Consider the following 16,134-nt stretch of genomic DNA (forward strand, 5'->3'; position numbering starts at 1 on the left):
TGCCACTGTCACAGTGACACCAGTGTCCCTGTGTGAGGGTTGGGGAATTCTCTGTGTCATTGTCATGGTGTCCCTGTGTGAGGGTTGGGGAATCCTCTGCTGGCGGTTGTGACCCCTGGTGTCCCCCTTGGTGTCCCCATCCCTGTCCATCGCTGTCCTCCTGATGTCCCCCTGGTGTCCCTGGTGTCCCTGTCCCCTGGCTCAGGCTGTTGTCCCTGGTGTCCCTGTTGTCCCCCGTTGTCCCTGTCCCCTGGCTCAGGCTGTTGTCCCCGGTGTCCCCTGGTGTCCCTGTCCCCTGGCTCAGGCTGTTGTCCCCTGCTGTCCCCGGTGTCCCTGTCCCCTGGCTCAGGCTGTTGTCCCCCAGTGTCCCTGTTGTCCCCCTGTCCCCTGGCTCAGGCTGTTGTCCCCGGTGTCCCTGTCCCCCGACTCAGGCTGTTGTCCCCGCAGATGGGGAGGACGAGCTGCTGCGGGGCCTCGAGGGGGCCCTGGGGGTGAAGAAGAAGAAACGAGGCCCTCGGAAACAGAAGGAAAACAAACCTGGGAAACCCCGGAAACGGAAAAAGCTGGTGAGTGATCCCGGGACAGCCTGGGGGACACCGGGGTGGGGGTGGGGGTCCCAGGTAACCCCGGGTGATCCTGGGTGGTCCCAGGGGTCCCAGGTAATGCTGAGGGTCCCTCCCAGGTGAGCGAGGATGAGCTGGAGTCAGAGCGGGACGAGTACCTGGGGTGGGACAGGGTGGGGGTCCCAGGGGTCCCAGGTGATCCTGGGGGTCCCTCCCAGATGAGCGAGAATGAGCTGCAGTCGGAGCGGGACGAGTACCCAGGGTGGGACAGGGTGGGGTCCCAGGATCCCAGGTGGTCCCAGGGGTCCCAGATTAATCCCAGGGGTCCCAGGTGGTCCCAGAGGTCCCAGATTAATCGCAGGGGTCTCCCAGCTGAGTGAGGATGAGCTGGAGTTGGAGCGGGACAAGTACCCAGGGTGGGACAGGGTGGGGGTCCCAGGTGGTCCCAGGTCCAGATAATCCCAGGGTCCCAGGTGGTCCCAGGGGTCCCAGAGTAATCGCAGGGGTCCTCCCAGGTGAGTGAGGATGAGCTGGAGTTGGAGCAGGACGAGTACCCGGGGTGGGACAGGGTGGGGGTCCCGGGGGTCCCAGGTGATCCTGGGTGGTCCCAGGTGGTCCCAGGGGTCCCAGATTAATCCCAGGGGTCCCAGATTAATCGCAGGGGTCTCCCAGGTGAGCGAGGATGAGCTGGAGTCGGAGCGGGACGAGTACCCGGGGTGGGACAGGGTGGGGGTCCCAGGTGATCCTGGGTGGTCCCAGGTGATCCTGGGTGGTCCCAGGTGGTCTCAGGGGTCCCAGATTAATCGCAGGGGTCTCCCAGGTGAGCGAGGATGAGCTGGAGTCGGAATGGGACGAGTACCCGGGGTGGGACAGGGTGGGGGTCCCAGGTGGTCCCAGGGGTCCCAGATTAATCCCAGGGGTCCCAGGTGGTCCCAGGAGGTCCCAGGTTGATCCCAGGGTCCAGATTGTGCAGGGTCTCCCAGGTGAGCGAGGATGAGCTGGAGTCGGAGCGGGACGAGTACCCGCGCGAGGAGTACCGGGAGAAGTCGGAGAGCGGGGGCAGCGACTCGGGGGGGGCGGCGCGGAAGCGGCGGAGGAAGCACCGCGAGAAGAAGGAGAAAAAGACCAAGAGGCGGAAAAAGGCGGACGAGGAGGGGGGGCAGAAGGTCAGGTGCCTGGGGCACTCAGGGCTGAGGCACTCCGGGGGAGGTGGGGGCACACGGGCTGGGGGTGCTCATGGGCAGGGCACCCAGGGCCGGGTGCCTGGGGCAGGGGACACTTGTGGGGCAGCACCTGGGCTGGGGCACTTGGGGCAGGGGGCACTGTGGGGCAGGGGGCACTCGGGGCCTGGAGGGAAATGGAGGTTTGGGCAGCTGGGGGGCTTTCGTGGGGGTCCCGTTGCTGGGAGGGTCCTGTCACCCATGGGGGTCCCTTCACCCATGGGGGTCCTGTCACTGGATGGGGTCCTGTGGGAGTCCTGTCACTGGGGGGGTACTCAGGGGGTGCCCACTGGGGGTCTTGCCTCCCATGGGGGTCATCACAGGGGCCCTGTGTCCTCCGTGTCCCCCAATGTCCCAGTGTCCCCAGTGATGTCCCCAATGTCCCCAGTGATGTCCCCAGTGATGTCCCCAATGTCCCCAGTGATGTCCCAATGTCCCCAGTGATGTCCCCAATGTCCCCAATGTCCCCTGCAGGCGGTGGAGCAGAAGTCCTCAGCTCAGCTGCTGGGGGCCTGGGGGCTGGAGGACGTGGACCCCATGTCCCCAATGTCCCCAATGATGTCCCCAATGTCCCCAATGATGTCCCCAATGTCCCCAGTGATGTCCCAATGTCCCCAATGATGTCCCAATGTCCCCAGTGATGTCCCCAATGTCCCCAATGATGTCCCAATGTCCCCAATGATGTCCCAATGTCCCCAGTGATGTCCCCAATGTCCCCAGTGATGTCCCCACTGATGCCCCAATGTCCCCAATGTCCCCTGCAGGCGGTGGAGCAGAAGTCCTCAGCCCAGCTGCTGGGGGCCTGGGGGCTGGAGGACGTGGACCACGTGTTCACCGAGGAGGATTACCACACCCTCACCAACTACAAGGCCTTCAGCCAGTTCATGAGGTGGGGCCTTGGGGGGGCACCTGCGGGGTCCCTCTGCCTGCTGGGGGCACCTCGGGGTGCTCAGGGGGTCCCTCTGCCTGCTGGGGGGCACCTGGGGGTGCTCAGGGGGTCCTTTTAGGGTGCTAGGGACAGTTCAGGGTGCTCAGGGGGTCCTCTCAGGGCAGCTCAGGGTGCTGGGGGGCACCTTGGGGTGCTGGGGGACAGTTCAGGATGAGAGTTCTGTGCTTCCTGAAGGCCCCCAAACACCCCTGGAGCCCCCAATTCCCTGGGTGCCCCCAAACACCCCTGGACCCCCCAGTTCCCTGGGTGTCCCCAAACACCCCTGGAACCCCCCAGTTCCCTGGGTGTCCCCAAACACCCCTGGAGCCCCCAATTCCCTGTGTCCCCAAACACCCCTGGAGCCCCCAATTCCCTGGGTGTCCCCAAACACCCCTGGAGCCCCCCAGTTCCTGGGTGTCCCCCAAACACCCCTGGAACCCCCAAGTTCCTGGGTGTCCCCAAACACCCCTGGAGCCCCCAATTCCCTGGGTGTCCCCAAACACCCCCGTCCCACGTGCCCCCCTGTCCCCCCAGCAGGCCCCTGACGGGCCAGAAGACCCCCAAAATCCCCCTGTTGGAGGTGATGACCATCCTGGGGGCCAAGTGGCACTGGGGAGGGGTTGGGGGGTGTCCTTTTAGGTACTTTGGGGTCACCTCAGTGGCTGGGGGGCACCCAGGGGGTCCCTTGGGGTGCAGGGGGGCACTGGGGGGGCGGTTTGGGGTTATCTCAGGGTCCTTCTGGGTGCCTGTGTGGGGTGCTGGGGAGGTGGGTGGGCACAGAGGTACCCAGGGTGTCCTGAGGGACCCTGGGGACACCTTGGGGCACCCAGGGGGTGAGAGAGATCCGTGAATCCCCAGAGTGTCCCTGTCCCCTGTCCCTGTCCCTGTCCCCTGTCCCCTGTCCCCTGTCCCTGTCCCTGTCACCCCCTTCTCCCCGGCAGGCCCCTGATCGCCAAGAAGAACCCCAAGATCCCCATGTCCAAGATGATGACCATCCTGGGGGCCAAGTGGCGCGAGTTCAGCGCCAACAACCCCTTCAAGGGCTCTGCCGCCGCCGTGGCCGCCGCTGCCGCCGCCGCCGCCGCCGCCGTGGCCGAGCAGGTGTCGGCGGCCGTGGCCAACGTGGCCCCCGAGGCCCCCGGCCCCCTGCGCAAGGCCAAGACCAAGGAGGGCAAGGTGGGGTCACCCGCACCCCAAACCCCCACCCCGGGGTCCTGGGGCGATCCCACCCCGGGGAGCTGGGTGGGTGGGGGGGGGTTGAGGGGTTTGTAAGGGGATCCTTGGGGGGGGTGGGGGGTCCCTGGGGGAGTCTGGGGGAGCTCACTGGGGTGGTTTGGGAGGTCCTTGGGGTGGTTTTGGGGGTCCTGGGGGAGTCTGGGGGCTCACTGGGGTGGTTTGGGAGGTCCCTGGGGTGGTTTTGGGGATCCCTGGGGGAGTTCAGAGGGTCCCTGGGCTGGTTTGGGAGATCCCTGGAGGGCTTCGGGATCCCTGGGGGAGTTCAGAGGGTCCCTGGGTGGTTTGGGGAGATCCCTGAGGGGCTTTAGGGGTCCCTGGGGGAGTTCAGAGGGTCCCTGGGGTGGTTTGAGGATCCCTAGAGGGTCCCTGGGGGGTTTGGGGGCTCTGTAAGGGATCCTGGAGGCTTTTGGGGGTCACTGGCAGGGTTTGAGGGTCCCCTGGGGGAGTTTGGGGGGGATCCTGAAGGGCTTTAGGGGTCCTAGGGGAGTTTAGGGGTCTATAAGGGGATCCTGGGGGCTTCTGGGGTGTCACTGGTGGGGTCCGAGGGTCTCTGGGGGACTTCAGTGGTGCCTGGGGGAGCCTGGGGGTGGGTGGGGGCTCTGTGGGGGTCCCGAGGCCCCTAAGCCTAGGTGCCCCCAGGCCCCGGGCACAGAGCGCAACAAGAGCCCGAGGTGCCCGAGCTGGAAGAGGAAGATGAAGGGCAGGAAGATGGCACCGCTCAAGATCAAACTGGGAGTGCTGGGGGGGAAGCGCAAGAAGAGCAGCTCGGTGGGTCCCACTGGGGGCACTGGGGGCACTGGGGGGGACAGGCTGGGGCACTGGGGGGACTGGGGGGGGACAGGGCAGGGGGCACTGGAGGGGACAGGGCAGGGGGCACTGGGAGCACTGGGCGGGCAGGGGGCACTGGGAGCACTGGGTGGGCAGGGCAGGGGGCACGGGGGGGCAGTGGATGACAGGGTGGGGGGCACTGGGGGAACTGGGAACAGGGTAGGGGGGCACTGGGAGCACCGGGGATGGTGCTGGTTGGGGACATGGGGACACTGGGAGTGCTGGGAGACAGGACATGAGCGCACTGGGGACACTGGGGATGAGGTCACTGTGGGTGGGGACATGGGGACAGTGGAGATGGGGACAACCGGGGACAGGGGGACACTGGAGATGGGGACATGGGGATGGGGTCATGAGGACAGTGGGGAGGGGGACATGGGGACACTGGAGATGGGGTCATGGGGACACTGGAGATGGGGACATGGGGACACTGGGGATGGGGACAGGGGGACACTGGAGATGGGGACATGGGGACACTGGGGATGGGGACACTGGGGATGGGGTCATGACGACAGTGGGGAGGGGGACATGGGGACACTGGAGATGGGGTCATGGGGACACTGGAGATGGGGACATGGGGACACTGGAGATGGGGACATGGGGACAGTGGGGATGGGGACATGAGGACACTGGGGATGGGGACATGGGGACACTGGGGATAGGGTCATGGGGACACTGGAAATGGGGACATGGGGACAGTGGGGATGGGGGCATGAGGACACTGGGGATGGGGACATGGGATGGGGTCATGGGGACAGTGGAGATGGGGACATGGGGACAGTGGGGATGGGGACACCCGGGGACAGGGGGACACTGTGTCCCCTCGTGACCTGTGTCCCCCCCGTCCCCCCTGTCCCCGCTGTCCCCGAGCAGAGCGAGGACGCCGGGGAGGCGGAGGAGGAGTCGGACGCCGAGAGCCCGGGGGGGGTCCTGGGGGCCGCCCCCCGCCCCGACCCCACCACGCGCCTCAAGAAGCTCAAACGGGGCCGCCCCGGGCGCAAGAAGAAGAAGGGTGAGCGTCCCCAAGTGTCCCCAAGCATCCCTGGGTGCCACCACCTTCCCCATCCCACCCCCCCCACGGCGTTGGGGACGCCAGGTGATGTCCCCATGTCCCCCCTTCCCCGTCTGTCCTTGCAGCCCCGGCCCAGCCGAGGCGCTGCCCCCAGGGACCCCCGCGCACGGTGAGACCCCCCCGAGCGTCCCCAGCTTGTCACACGGGGTCCCCCGGTGTCCCCACCTCGTCACTTGGGGTCCCTGAGCCCCCACCTTGTCACCTGGGGTCCCCCAGTGTCCCCACCTTGTCACCCGGGGTCCCCAAACCCCCACCTTGTCATCTGAGGTCCCTGAGTGTCCCCACCTTGTCACCTGGGGTCCCCAAACCCCCAGCTTGTCACCTGGGGTCCCCAAGTGTCCCCACCTTGTCACCTGGGGTCTCCAAGCTCCCAGCTTGTCACTGGGGTCCCCGAGTGTCCCCCCATGCTGGTGTCACCGGTGTCCCCTGTGCTGGTGTCACCGCTGTCCCCCGTGCTGGTGTCACCGCTGTCCCTCTGTACTAGTGTCACTGGTGTCCCGCTGCCCCCCGTGCTGGTGTCACCGCTGTCCCTCTGCCCCCTCATACTGGTGTCACTGGGTCCCTCTGCCCCCCCGTGCTGGTGTCACTGCTGTCCCTCTGTCCCCCCGTGCTGGTGTCACCGCTGTCCCCCCGTGCTGGTGTCACCAGTGTCCCACTCTGTCCCCCCGTGCTGGTGTCACTGGTGTCCCTCTGCCCCCCGTGCTGGTGTCACCGCTGTCCCTCTGTGCTGGTGTCACCAGTGTCCCACTCTGTCCCCCGTGCTGGTGTCAGTGGTGTCCCTCTGTCCCCTGTGCTGGTGTCACCTGTGTCCCCTGTGCTGGTGTCACCGCTGTCCCCCATACTGGTGTCACCGGTGTCCCCCGTGCTGGTGTCACCGCTGTCCCTCTGTGCTGGTGTCACCAGTGTCCCCTGTGCTGGTGTCACCGCTGTCCCCCGTGCTGGTGTCACCAGTGTCCCTCTGTCCCCCGTACTGGTGTCACCAGTGTCCCCCGTGCTGGTGTCACTGCTGTCCCTCTGTGCTGGTGTCACCGCTGTCCCCCGTGCTGGTGTCACCGCTGTCCCTCTGTTCCCCTGTGCTGGTGTCACCGCTGTCCCCCGTGCTGGTGTCACCGCTGTCCCTCTGTCCCCCCCTGCTGGTGTCACCGCTGTCCCTCTGTCCCTCTGTGCTGGTGTCACTGCTGTCCCCTCGTACTGGTGTCACCGCTGTCCCTCTGTGCTGGTGTCACCGCTGTCCCCTCGTACTGGTGTCACCGCTGTCCCTCTGTGCTGGTGTCACCGCTGCCCCCCGTGCTGGTGTCACCGCTGTCCCTCTGTGCTGGTGTCACCGCTGTCCCCCGTGCTGGTGTCCCTCTGTCCCTCTGTGCTGGTGTCACCGCTGTCCCCCGTGCTGGTGTCCCTCTGTCCCTCTGTGCTGGTGTCACCGCTGTCTCTCTGTCCCCCCATGCTGGTGTCACCTGTGTCCCTCTGTGCTGGTGTCACCAGTGTCCCCCGTGCTCGTGTCACTGGTGTCACCGCTGTCCCTCTGCCCCCAGGGCCGGGCCCGGAGGAGGAGGGGGACGGCTACGAGACGGACCACCAGGACTACTGCGAGGTGTGCCAGCAGGGCGGGGAGATCATCCTGTGTGACACCTGCCCCCGCGCCTACCACCTGGTGTGCCTCGACCCCGAGCTCGACAGGGCCCCCGAGGGCCGCTGGAGCTGCCCCCACTGCGTGAGTGGGGATGGGGGGGCGTGGGGGGGTCCTGAGAGGGGTTTGGGGGGTCCTGAGAGGGGATTGGGGATCCTGAGAAGGGTTTGGGGATTCTGAGAAGGGTTTGGGGGATCCTGAGAGGGGTTTGGGGATCCTGAGAGGGGTTTGGGGGATCCTGAGAGGGCTTTGGGGATCCTGAGGGGGTTTGGGAGGCTCTAGGGGGCACTGGAGCTGCCCCCACTGCGTGAGTGGGGATGGGGGGGCGTGGGGGCTCTGGGGGTCGCTGGAGCTGCCCCACTGCGTGAGTGGGGCTGGGGGCGTGGGGGGTCCTGAGAGGGGTTTGGGGATCCTGAGAGGGGCTTGGGGGCTCTAGGGGGCACTGGAGCTGCCCCCACTGCGTGAGTGGGGATGGGGGGCATGGGGGGATCCTGAAGGGTTTGGGGGATCCTGAGAAGGGTTTGGGGGATCCTGAGAGGGGTTTGGGGGTCCATAGGTGGATCCTGGGGGCAGTTTGGGTTCCTAGGGGGATCCTGGGTTGGCCTAGGTGGGGACTCGGGGAGATTTGTGAGTCCTTAGGGAGGTTTGGGGGCTCTGGTGGGATCCTGGGGGTGTCCCCAGCAGGTTTGGGTGTCCCTGGGTGCTGGTTTAGGGTCCCTGGGTGCAGTTTTGGGGTCATTCCCAGCAGGTTTGGGGTCCCTGGGTGCAGTTTTGGGTCCATTCCCAGCAGATTTGGGTGCAGTTTCGGGGTCATTCCCAGCGGGTTTGGGATCCCTTTGGGGTCTGCTGGGGTTCCTGACTCCAGGGGTGTCCCCAGGAGAAGGAGGGGGTGCAGTGGGAGGCCAAGGATGAGGAGGAGGAGGAGGAGGGTGAGAAGGAGGAGGAGGAGGAGGGGGGTGACATGGAGTACTGTTGGGGTTCCTGTCCCCAGGAGAAGGAGGGGGTGCAGTGGGAGGCCAAGGATGAAGAGGAGGAGGAGGAGGAGGAGGGTGAGAAGGAGGAGGAAGACGATCACATGGAGTACTGTTGGGGTTCCTGTCCCCAGGAGAAGGAGGGGGTGCAGTGGGAGGCCAAGGATGAAGAGGAGGAGGAGGAGGAGGAGGAGGAGGAGGGTGAGAAGGAGGAGGAAGACGATCACATGGAGTACTGCCGCGTGTGCAAGGACGGGGGGGAGCTGCTGTGCTGCGACGCCTGCGTGTCCTCCTACCACATCCACTGCCTCAACCCCCCCCTGCCAGAGGTCCCCAACGGGGAGTGGCTCTGTCCCCGCTGCACGGTACGGGGGGACACAGGGACATGGGGGGACACCAGGACATGGGGGGACACCAGGACATGGGGGGACACTGGACATAGGAGTGGCTCTGTCCCCGCTGCACGGTACGGGAGGACACAGGGACATGGGGGGACACCAGGACATGGGGGACACCAGGACATGGGGGGACACTGGACATAGGGGTGAGCTCTGTCCCGCTGCCACGATGCAGGAGGACACAGGGACATGGGGACACGGGGATACTGAGGGGACATGGGGGACACAGGACATGGGGAACACCAGGACATGGGGGACATGGGGACATGGGGGACACAGGACATGGGGGGACACGGGGATGTGGATCCCCAATGGGGAGTGGCTCTGTCCCGCTGCACGGTATGGGGGACACCAGGACATGGGGGGACATGGGGGGACACCAGGACATGGGAGGACAGGGGGACATGGGGGACATGGGGACATGGGGGACACTGGGACACGTGTGGACAGCAGGGCATAGGGATACTGCAGGGACATGGGAGGATATGGGGGACACCGTGGGGTCACCATGGGGACACTGGGACACCTTGGGGACACCGTGGGGTCACCCCAGGGACACTGGGACATCTTGGGGACATGGGGACACTGTGGGGACACACAGGGGCACTGTGGGGACACCACGAGGGGACAGAGGGGGACATGGGGGGACACAGGGACACTACGAGGACACGGGGGGACACACAGGGACACTGGGGGGGCACGGGGACACCACGAGGACACAGAGGGACACACAGGGACACTGTGGGGACACCACGAGGACACGGGGGGATATGGGGGGACACGGGAACACCAGGACACCTTGCAGACATGGGGACACACAGGGACACTGTGGGGACACGGGGACACCACGAGGGCCCGCAGTGTCCCCCCGGTGTCCCCCCATGTCCCCCCATGTCCCCGACGCCGCCCCTGCCCCCGCAGTGCCCGGTGCTGAAGGGGCGGGTGCAGAAGATCCTGTACTGGAGGTGGGGGGAGCCGCCCCCCGTGGCCCCCAGGCCCCCCGCCCGAGGGACCCCAGGCCCTGCAGGGCCGCTCCGAGCCGAGTTCTTCGTCAAGTGGGTCGGGCTGTCCTACTGGCACTGCTCCTGGATCAAAGAGCTGCAGGTACGGGGGGGCTGCACCCCAAAAACACCCCTGGGGGCACTGCCATGGGGGCATTGATTGACCCTGGCACTGCTCCTGGATCAAGGAGCTGCAGGTACAGGGCTGCACCCCAAAAACACCCCTGGGGGCACTGCCATGGGGGCATCTCTATGGGGGCACTGCCATGGGGGGCACTGCCATGGGGGCATTGATTGACCCTGGCACTGCTCCTGGATCAAAGAGCTGCAGGTACGGGGGCTGCACCCCAAAAACACCCCTGGGGGGGGGGCACTGCCATGGGGGGCACTGCCATGGGGGGGCACTGCCATGGGGGGGCTTCACAGAGCCACTTTGGGGGGGCATTGATTGATCCTGGCACTGCTCCTGGATCAAGGAGCTGCAGGTACGGGGCTGCACCCCAAAAACACCCCTGGGGGCTCCTCTGGGGGCACTGCCATGGGGGCTTCACAGAGCCACTTTGGGGGGGCATTGATTGACCCTGGCACTGCTCCTGGATCAAGGAGCTGCAGGTACGGGGGCTGCACCCCAAAAACACCCCTGGGGGACACTGCCATGGGGGCACTTCCATGGGGGCACTGCTGTGGGGGGCACTGCCATGAGGGGGCTTCACAGAACCACTTTGGGGGCATTGATTGATCCTGGCACTGCTCCTGGATCAAAGAGCTGCAGGTATGGGGGGGCTGCACCCCAAAAACACCCCTGGGGGGCTCCTCTGGGGGCACTGCCATGGGGGGGCACTGCCATGGGGGGGCACTGCCATGGGGGCACTGCCATGGGGGGGCACTGCCATGGGGGCACTGCCATGGGGGGCACTGCCATGGGGGCACTGCCATGGGGGGCATTTCTATGGGGGGGCACTGCCATGGGGGGGCTTCACAGAGCCACTTTGGGGGGGCATGGATTGATCCTGGCACTGCTCCTGCATCAAGGAGCTGCAGGTACGGGGGCTGCACCCCAAAAACACCCCTGGGGGGGCACTGCCATGGGGGGCATCTCTATGGGGGCACTGCCATGGGGGGCTTCACAGAGCCACTCTGGGGGGCTCATTGATCCTGGCACTGCTCCTGGATCAAAGAGCTGCAGGTACGGGGGCTGCACCCCAAAAACACCCCTGGGGGGGCTCCTCTGGGGGGGCACTGCCATGGGGGGGCTTCACAAAGCCAGTTTGGGGGGGCATTGATTGATCCTGGCACTGCTCCTGGATCAAGGAGCTGCAGGTACGGGGGCTGCACCCAAAAACACCCCTGGGGGCACTGCCATGGGGGCACTGCCATGGGGGGCTTCACAAAGCCAGTTTGGGGGGGCATTGATTGACCCTGGCACTGCTCCTGGATCAAAGAGCTGCAGGTACGGGGGCTGCACCCCAAAAACACCCCTGGGGGGGCTCCTCTGGGGGGGCACTGCCATGGGGGGGCACTGCCATGGGCGGGCATTGATTGATCCTGGCACTGCTCCTGGATCAAGGAGCTGCAGGTATGGTGGCTGCACCCCAAAAACACCTTGGGGAGCCCCTCTCTGATATTGGGGATCCCCACTCTGATTTTGGGATGCCCTGCTCTGATATTGGGGTGCTCTGCTCTGATTTTGGGGGTGCCCCTCTCTAATGATTTTGGGGAGCCCCGCTGTGACTTTGGGGGGGTGTTCCCCTCCTGACTTTGTGCTGCCCCCCTCTGACTTTGGGGTGTCCCCCTCTGACTTTGGGGTGCTCCCCTCTGATTTTGGGGTACTCCTCTTTGACTTTGGGCTGCCCCCCTCTGACTTTGGGCTGCCCCCCTCTGATTTTGGGGTGTTCTCCCCCTGACTTTGGTGTTCCCCCTCTGACTTTGGGGTGCTCCCCTGTGATTTTGCTGTTCCCCCTCTGATTTTGGGGAGCCCCCTCTGATTTTGGGGTGTCCCCCTCTGATACTGGGATGTTTCCCCCCTGATTTTGCTGTTCCCCCTCTGACTTTGGGGTGTGCCCCCTCCCCTGGCAGCTGGAGATCTTCCACCTGGTGATGTACCGGAACTACCAGCGCAAGAACGACATGGACGAGCCCCCCCCCCTGGATTACGGCTCGGGGGACGACGACCCCAAGAGCGAGAAGAGGGGGGGCGGGGGGGGACCCCCTGTTCGGGGGGATGGAGGAGCGGTTCTACCGCTACGGCATCAAACCCGAGTGGATGACGGTGCACCGCATCATCAACCACAGGTGGGACCCCCAGAGACCCCCCCAGAGACCCCCAAATCCCCCCAGAGACCCCCAAATCCCCAGGGGATGGGAGGGATTGCAGGGGATCAGGGAGTGTCTGGGAGGGGGGATGGAGGGGCATCAAACCCGAGTGGATGACGGTGCACCGCATCATCAACCACAGGTGGGACCCCCAGAGACCCCCCCAAATCCCCCAGAGACCCCCCAAATCACCCCCAAATCCCCAGGGGATGGGGGGGGACATCAGGGTGGGGAAGGGGAGTGCCCAGGAGGGGGGTTTGGGGACACCCCTGGCACCTGTGGGGACATTCTGGGCACCCCTGGGGACATTCTGGGCACCTGTGGGTCCTCAGCACCCACTGGGATGGTCAGACCCTGTCCCCAGGTGACCCCATGTCCTATCCCTGTCCCTGAGTGTCCCCTCCATGTGTCCCTGTCCCCAGGTGACCCTGTGTGACACTGTCCCTGTCCCCAGGTGACCCTGTGTGACACTGTCCCCGAGTGTCCCCTCCATGTGTCCCTGTCCTCAGGTGACCCCGTGTCCTGTCCCTGTCCCCAGGTGACCCCGTACCCTGTCTCTGTCCCTGAGTGTCCCCTCTGTGTGTCCCTGTCCCCATTTGACCCCGTGTGACACTGTCCCCAAGTGTCCCCTCTGTGTGTCCCTGTCCCCAGGTGACGTCGTGCCCTGTCCCTGTCCCCGAGTGTCCCCTCCGTGTGTCCCTGTCCCCAGGTGTCCCCTGTGTGTGTCCCTGTCCCCAGGTGACCCCGTGTCCTGTGTGTGACCCTGTCCAAGTGACCCCATGTCCCCTCCGTGTCCTCACATGACCCCTGTCCTGTCCCTGTGTCCCTGTCCCTGGGTGACCCTGTGACCCCAGGTGGCCCCTTGTCCCCTCCATGTCCCCAGGTGACCCCGTGTCCTGTCCCTTTGTGTCCCCAAGTGACCCCATCTCCTGTCCGTGTGTCCCTGTCCCCAGGTGACCCCGTGTCCTGTCCCTGTCCCCAAGTGTCCCCTCCATGACCCTGTCCCCAGGTGACCCTGTGTCCCCTCCATGACACTGTCCCTGAGTGTCCCCTCCATGACCCTGTCCCCCGGTGACCCCATGTCCTGTCCCTGTCCCCGAGTGTCCCCTCTGTGACCCTGTCCCCAGGTGACCCTGTGTGACACTGTCCCCAGGTGTCCCCTCCTTGTGTCCCTGTCCCCAGATGACCCCACGTCCTGTGTGTCCCTGTCCCCAGGTGACCCCGTGCCCTGTCCCTGTCCCTGAGTGTCCCCTCCATGTGTCCCTGTCCCCAGGTGACCCCGTGTCCTGTCCCTTTGTGTCCCCAAGTGACCCCATCTCCTGTCCGTGTGTCCCTGTCCCCAGATGACCCCACGTCCTGTGTGTCCCTGTCCCCAGGTGACCCTGTGTGACACTGTCCCTGAGTGTCCCCTCCGTGTGTCCCTGTCCCCAGGTGACCCTGTGTCCCCTCCGTGTGTCCCTGTCCCCTGGTGACCCCGTGCCCTGTCCCTGTCCCCAGGTGACCCCGTGCCCTGTCCCTATCCCCAGGTGACTCCTCTGTCCCTGTCCCCAGGTGACCCCATGTCCTGTCCCTGTCCCCAGGTGTTCCCTCTGTGTGTCCCTGTCCCCAGGTGACCCTGTGTCCCCTCCGTGTGTCCCTGTCCCCGGTGACCCTGTGTGACACTGTCCCCGAGTGTCCCCCCCATGTGTCCCTGTCCCCAGGTGACCCCGTGTCCTGTCCCTGTCCCCGAGTGTCCCCTCCCTGTGTCCCTGTCCCCAGATGACCCCATGTCCCCTCCATGACCCTGTCCCCGGTGACCCCCGTGCCGTGGTGTCCCCGTGGTGTCCCCGGTGGCAGTCCGTGGTTCCGGTGACATCGGGTGACCCCTGGTGGCACCTGTGTCCCTTGCACGTCCCCTGCTGTCCCCTGGGCCCCGGTGTCCCCGGGTGCCAGTGGCTCCCTGGGTGACGTGGTGCCTGCTGGGTGCCCGTTGTCCCCCAGTGTCCCCCGTAGCCCGCATTGTCCCCTACTGCCCCCCCCATTGTCCCCCAGTGTCCTCTGTTGTCCCCCGGGTGCCACGGTGCCTGCTGGGTGCCCACTGTCCCCTGCTTGGTGCCCATTGTTCCTGCTGTCCCCTTCTGGGTGCCCACTGTCCCCCATTGTCCCCCACTGTCCCCGTTGTCCCCACTGTCCCCTGCTTGGTGCCCATTGTCCCTGCTGTCCCCTTCTGGGTACCCACTGTCCCCCATTGTCCCCCACTGTCCCCGTTGTCCCCCGGGTGTCTGTGGCCCCCACTGGGTGCCCACTGTCCCCCATTGTCCCCCATTGTCCCCTGCTGGGTGCCCACTGTCCCCACTGTCCCCCACTGGGTGCCCACTGTCCCCGCTGTCCCCCACTGGGTGCCCACTGTCCCCCATTGTCCCTTGCTGTCCCTGTTGTCCCCTGGGTGCCCACTGTCCCCCACTGTCCCATGCTGGGCACCCACTGTCCCCCACTGTCCCCCATTGTCCCCGTTGTCCGCAGCGTGGACCGGAAGGGGCAGTACCACTACCTGGTGAAGTGGCGGGACCTGCCCTACGACCAGGCCACCTGGGAGGAGGACGAGATGCCCATCCCTGACTACGACCTGCACAAGCTGGCCTACTGGAAACACCGGTGAGGGGGCACTGGGGGGACTGGGGACACTGGGGACACTGGGGGGACATGGGGGACATGGGGGGACACAGGGACATGCCTACTGGAAACACCGGTGAGGGGCACTGGGGACTGGGGACACTGGGGGACAGGGGGACATGGGAGACATAGGAGACATGGGGGACATGGGGACATGGGACACTGGGACATGCCTACTGGAAACACCGGTGAGGGGGCACTGGAGGACTGGGGACACTGGGGACACTGGGGACATGGGGACAATGGGGGACACAGGGACATGCCTACTGGAAACACCGGTGAGGGGGCACTGGGGGACTGGGGGGACACTGGGGGACACAGGGACATGCCTACTGGAAACACCGGTGAGGGGGCACTGGGGGACTGGGGACACTGGGGGACACTGGGGACATGGGGACAGTGGGGAGACACAGGGACATGCCTACTGGAAACACCGGTGAGGGGGCACTGGGAGGACTGGGGACACTGGGGGACACAGGGACATGCCTACTGGAAACACCGGTGAGGGGCACTGGGGACACTGGGGGGACATGAGGGACACAGGGACATGCCTACTGGAAACACCGGTGAGGGGCACTGGGGACACTGGGGGACCACTGGGGACAATGGGAGGACATGGGGGACACTGGGACATGCCTACTGGAGAGCACCGGTGAGGGGACACTGGGGACACTAGGGGGACATAGGGGACACCTGGGAGGACATGGGGGGACACTGGGACACAGGGACATGCCTACTGGAAACACCAGTGAGGGGACACTGGGGACACTGGGGGGACATGGGGGGACACTGGGGACAATGGGGGACATGGGGACACAGGGACATGCCTACTGGAAACACCGGTGAGGGGGCACTGGGGACAATGGGGGGACATGGGGGAACACAGAGACATGCCACATGCCTACTGGAAACACTGGTGAGGGGACACTGGGGCGACACTGGGGACACTGGGGACAATGGGGGGACACAGGGACATGGGGGGACACTGGGGACACTGGGGACACTGGGGGGACACAGGGACATGCCTACTGGAAACACCGGTGAGGGGACACTGGGGACAGGGGGGGGACACTGGGACATGGGGATGTGCACACTGGAAACACCAGTGAGGGGACAGGGACAGGAGGGGACACTGGGGGGGACAGGGGGACATGGAGGGACACAGGGACATGGGGCACAGGGACATGAGGACGTGCACACTGGGAACACCGGTGAGGGACAGGGGACACCGTGTCCCCGATGTTCTGACACTGCCATGTGACCCGCGTGTCCCCCGTGTCCCCATGTCCCCCTGTGTCCCCATGTCCCCCTCAGATCCCCCTGTG

At 65.6% G+C, this 16,134-nt stretch overlaps 1 protein-coding gene and 1 long non-coding RNA gene across 2 annotated transcripts in view; both read left to right on the forward strand.

Annotated features, from left to right (window-relative positions):
- Positions 1 to 16,134, forward strand: part of CHD3 (chromodomain helicase DNA binding protein 3) — a gene marked incomplete at its 3' end in the record, with an annotated part of 66,894 nt that overhangs the window by 9,918 nt on the left and 40,842 nt on the right. The window contains 12 exon segments of the mRNA XM_050308833.1: positions 448 to 566; positions 1,547 to 1,733; positions 2,546 to 2,672; positions 3,653 to 3,887; positions 4,587 to 4,715; positions 5,649 to 5,787; positions 7,380 to 7,558; positions 8,580 to 8,810; positions 9,765 to 9,947; positions 11,921 to 12,034; positions 12,036 to 12,136; positions 14,660 to 14,791. Of these exon segments, the coding sequence (XP_050164790.1) occupies positions 448 to 566; positions 1,547 to 1,733; positions 2,546 to 2,672; positions 3,653 to 3,887; positions 4,587 to 4,715; positions 5,649 to 5,787; positions 7,380 to 7,558; positions 8,580 to 8,810; positions 9,765 to 9,947; positions 11,921 to 12,034; positions 12,036 to 12,136; positions 14,660 to 14,791 (1,876 nt within the window).
- Positions 12,425 to 13,774, forward strand: LOC126636533 (uncharacterized). The gene is made up of 3 exons (XR_007628053.1): positions 12,425 to 12,579; positions 12,896 to 13,430; positions 13,534 to 13,774. It is a non-coding gene; the product is annotated as an uncharacterized LOC126636533 (long non-coding RNA).

Source organism: Myiozetetes cayanensis, unplaced genomic scaffold (genome assembly GCF_022539395.1).
Source record: "Myiozetetes cayanensis isolate MyiCay16 unplaced genomic scaffold, myiCay2020 scf131, whole genome shotgun sequence".
NCBI classification, from domain to species: Eukaryota; Metazoa; Chordata; class Aves; order Passeriformes; family Tyrannidae; genus Myiozetetes; species Myiozetetes cayanensis.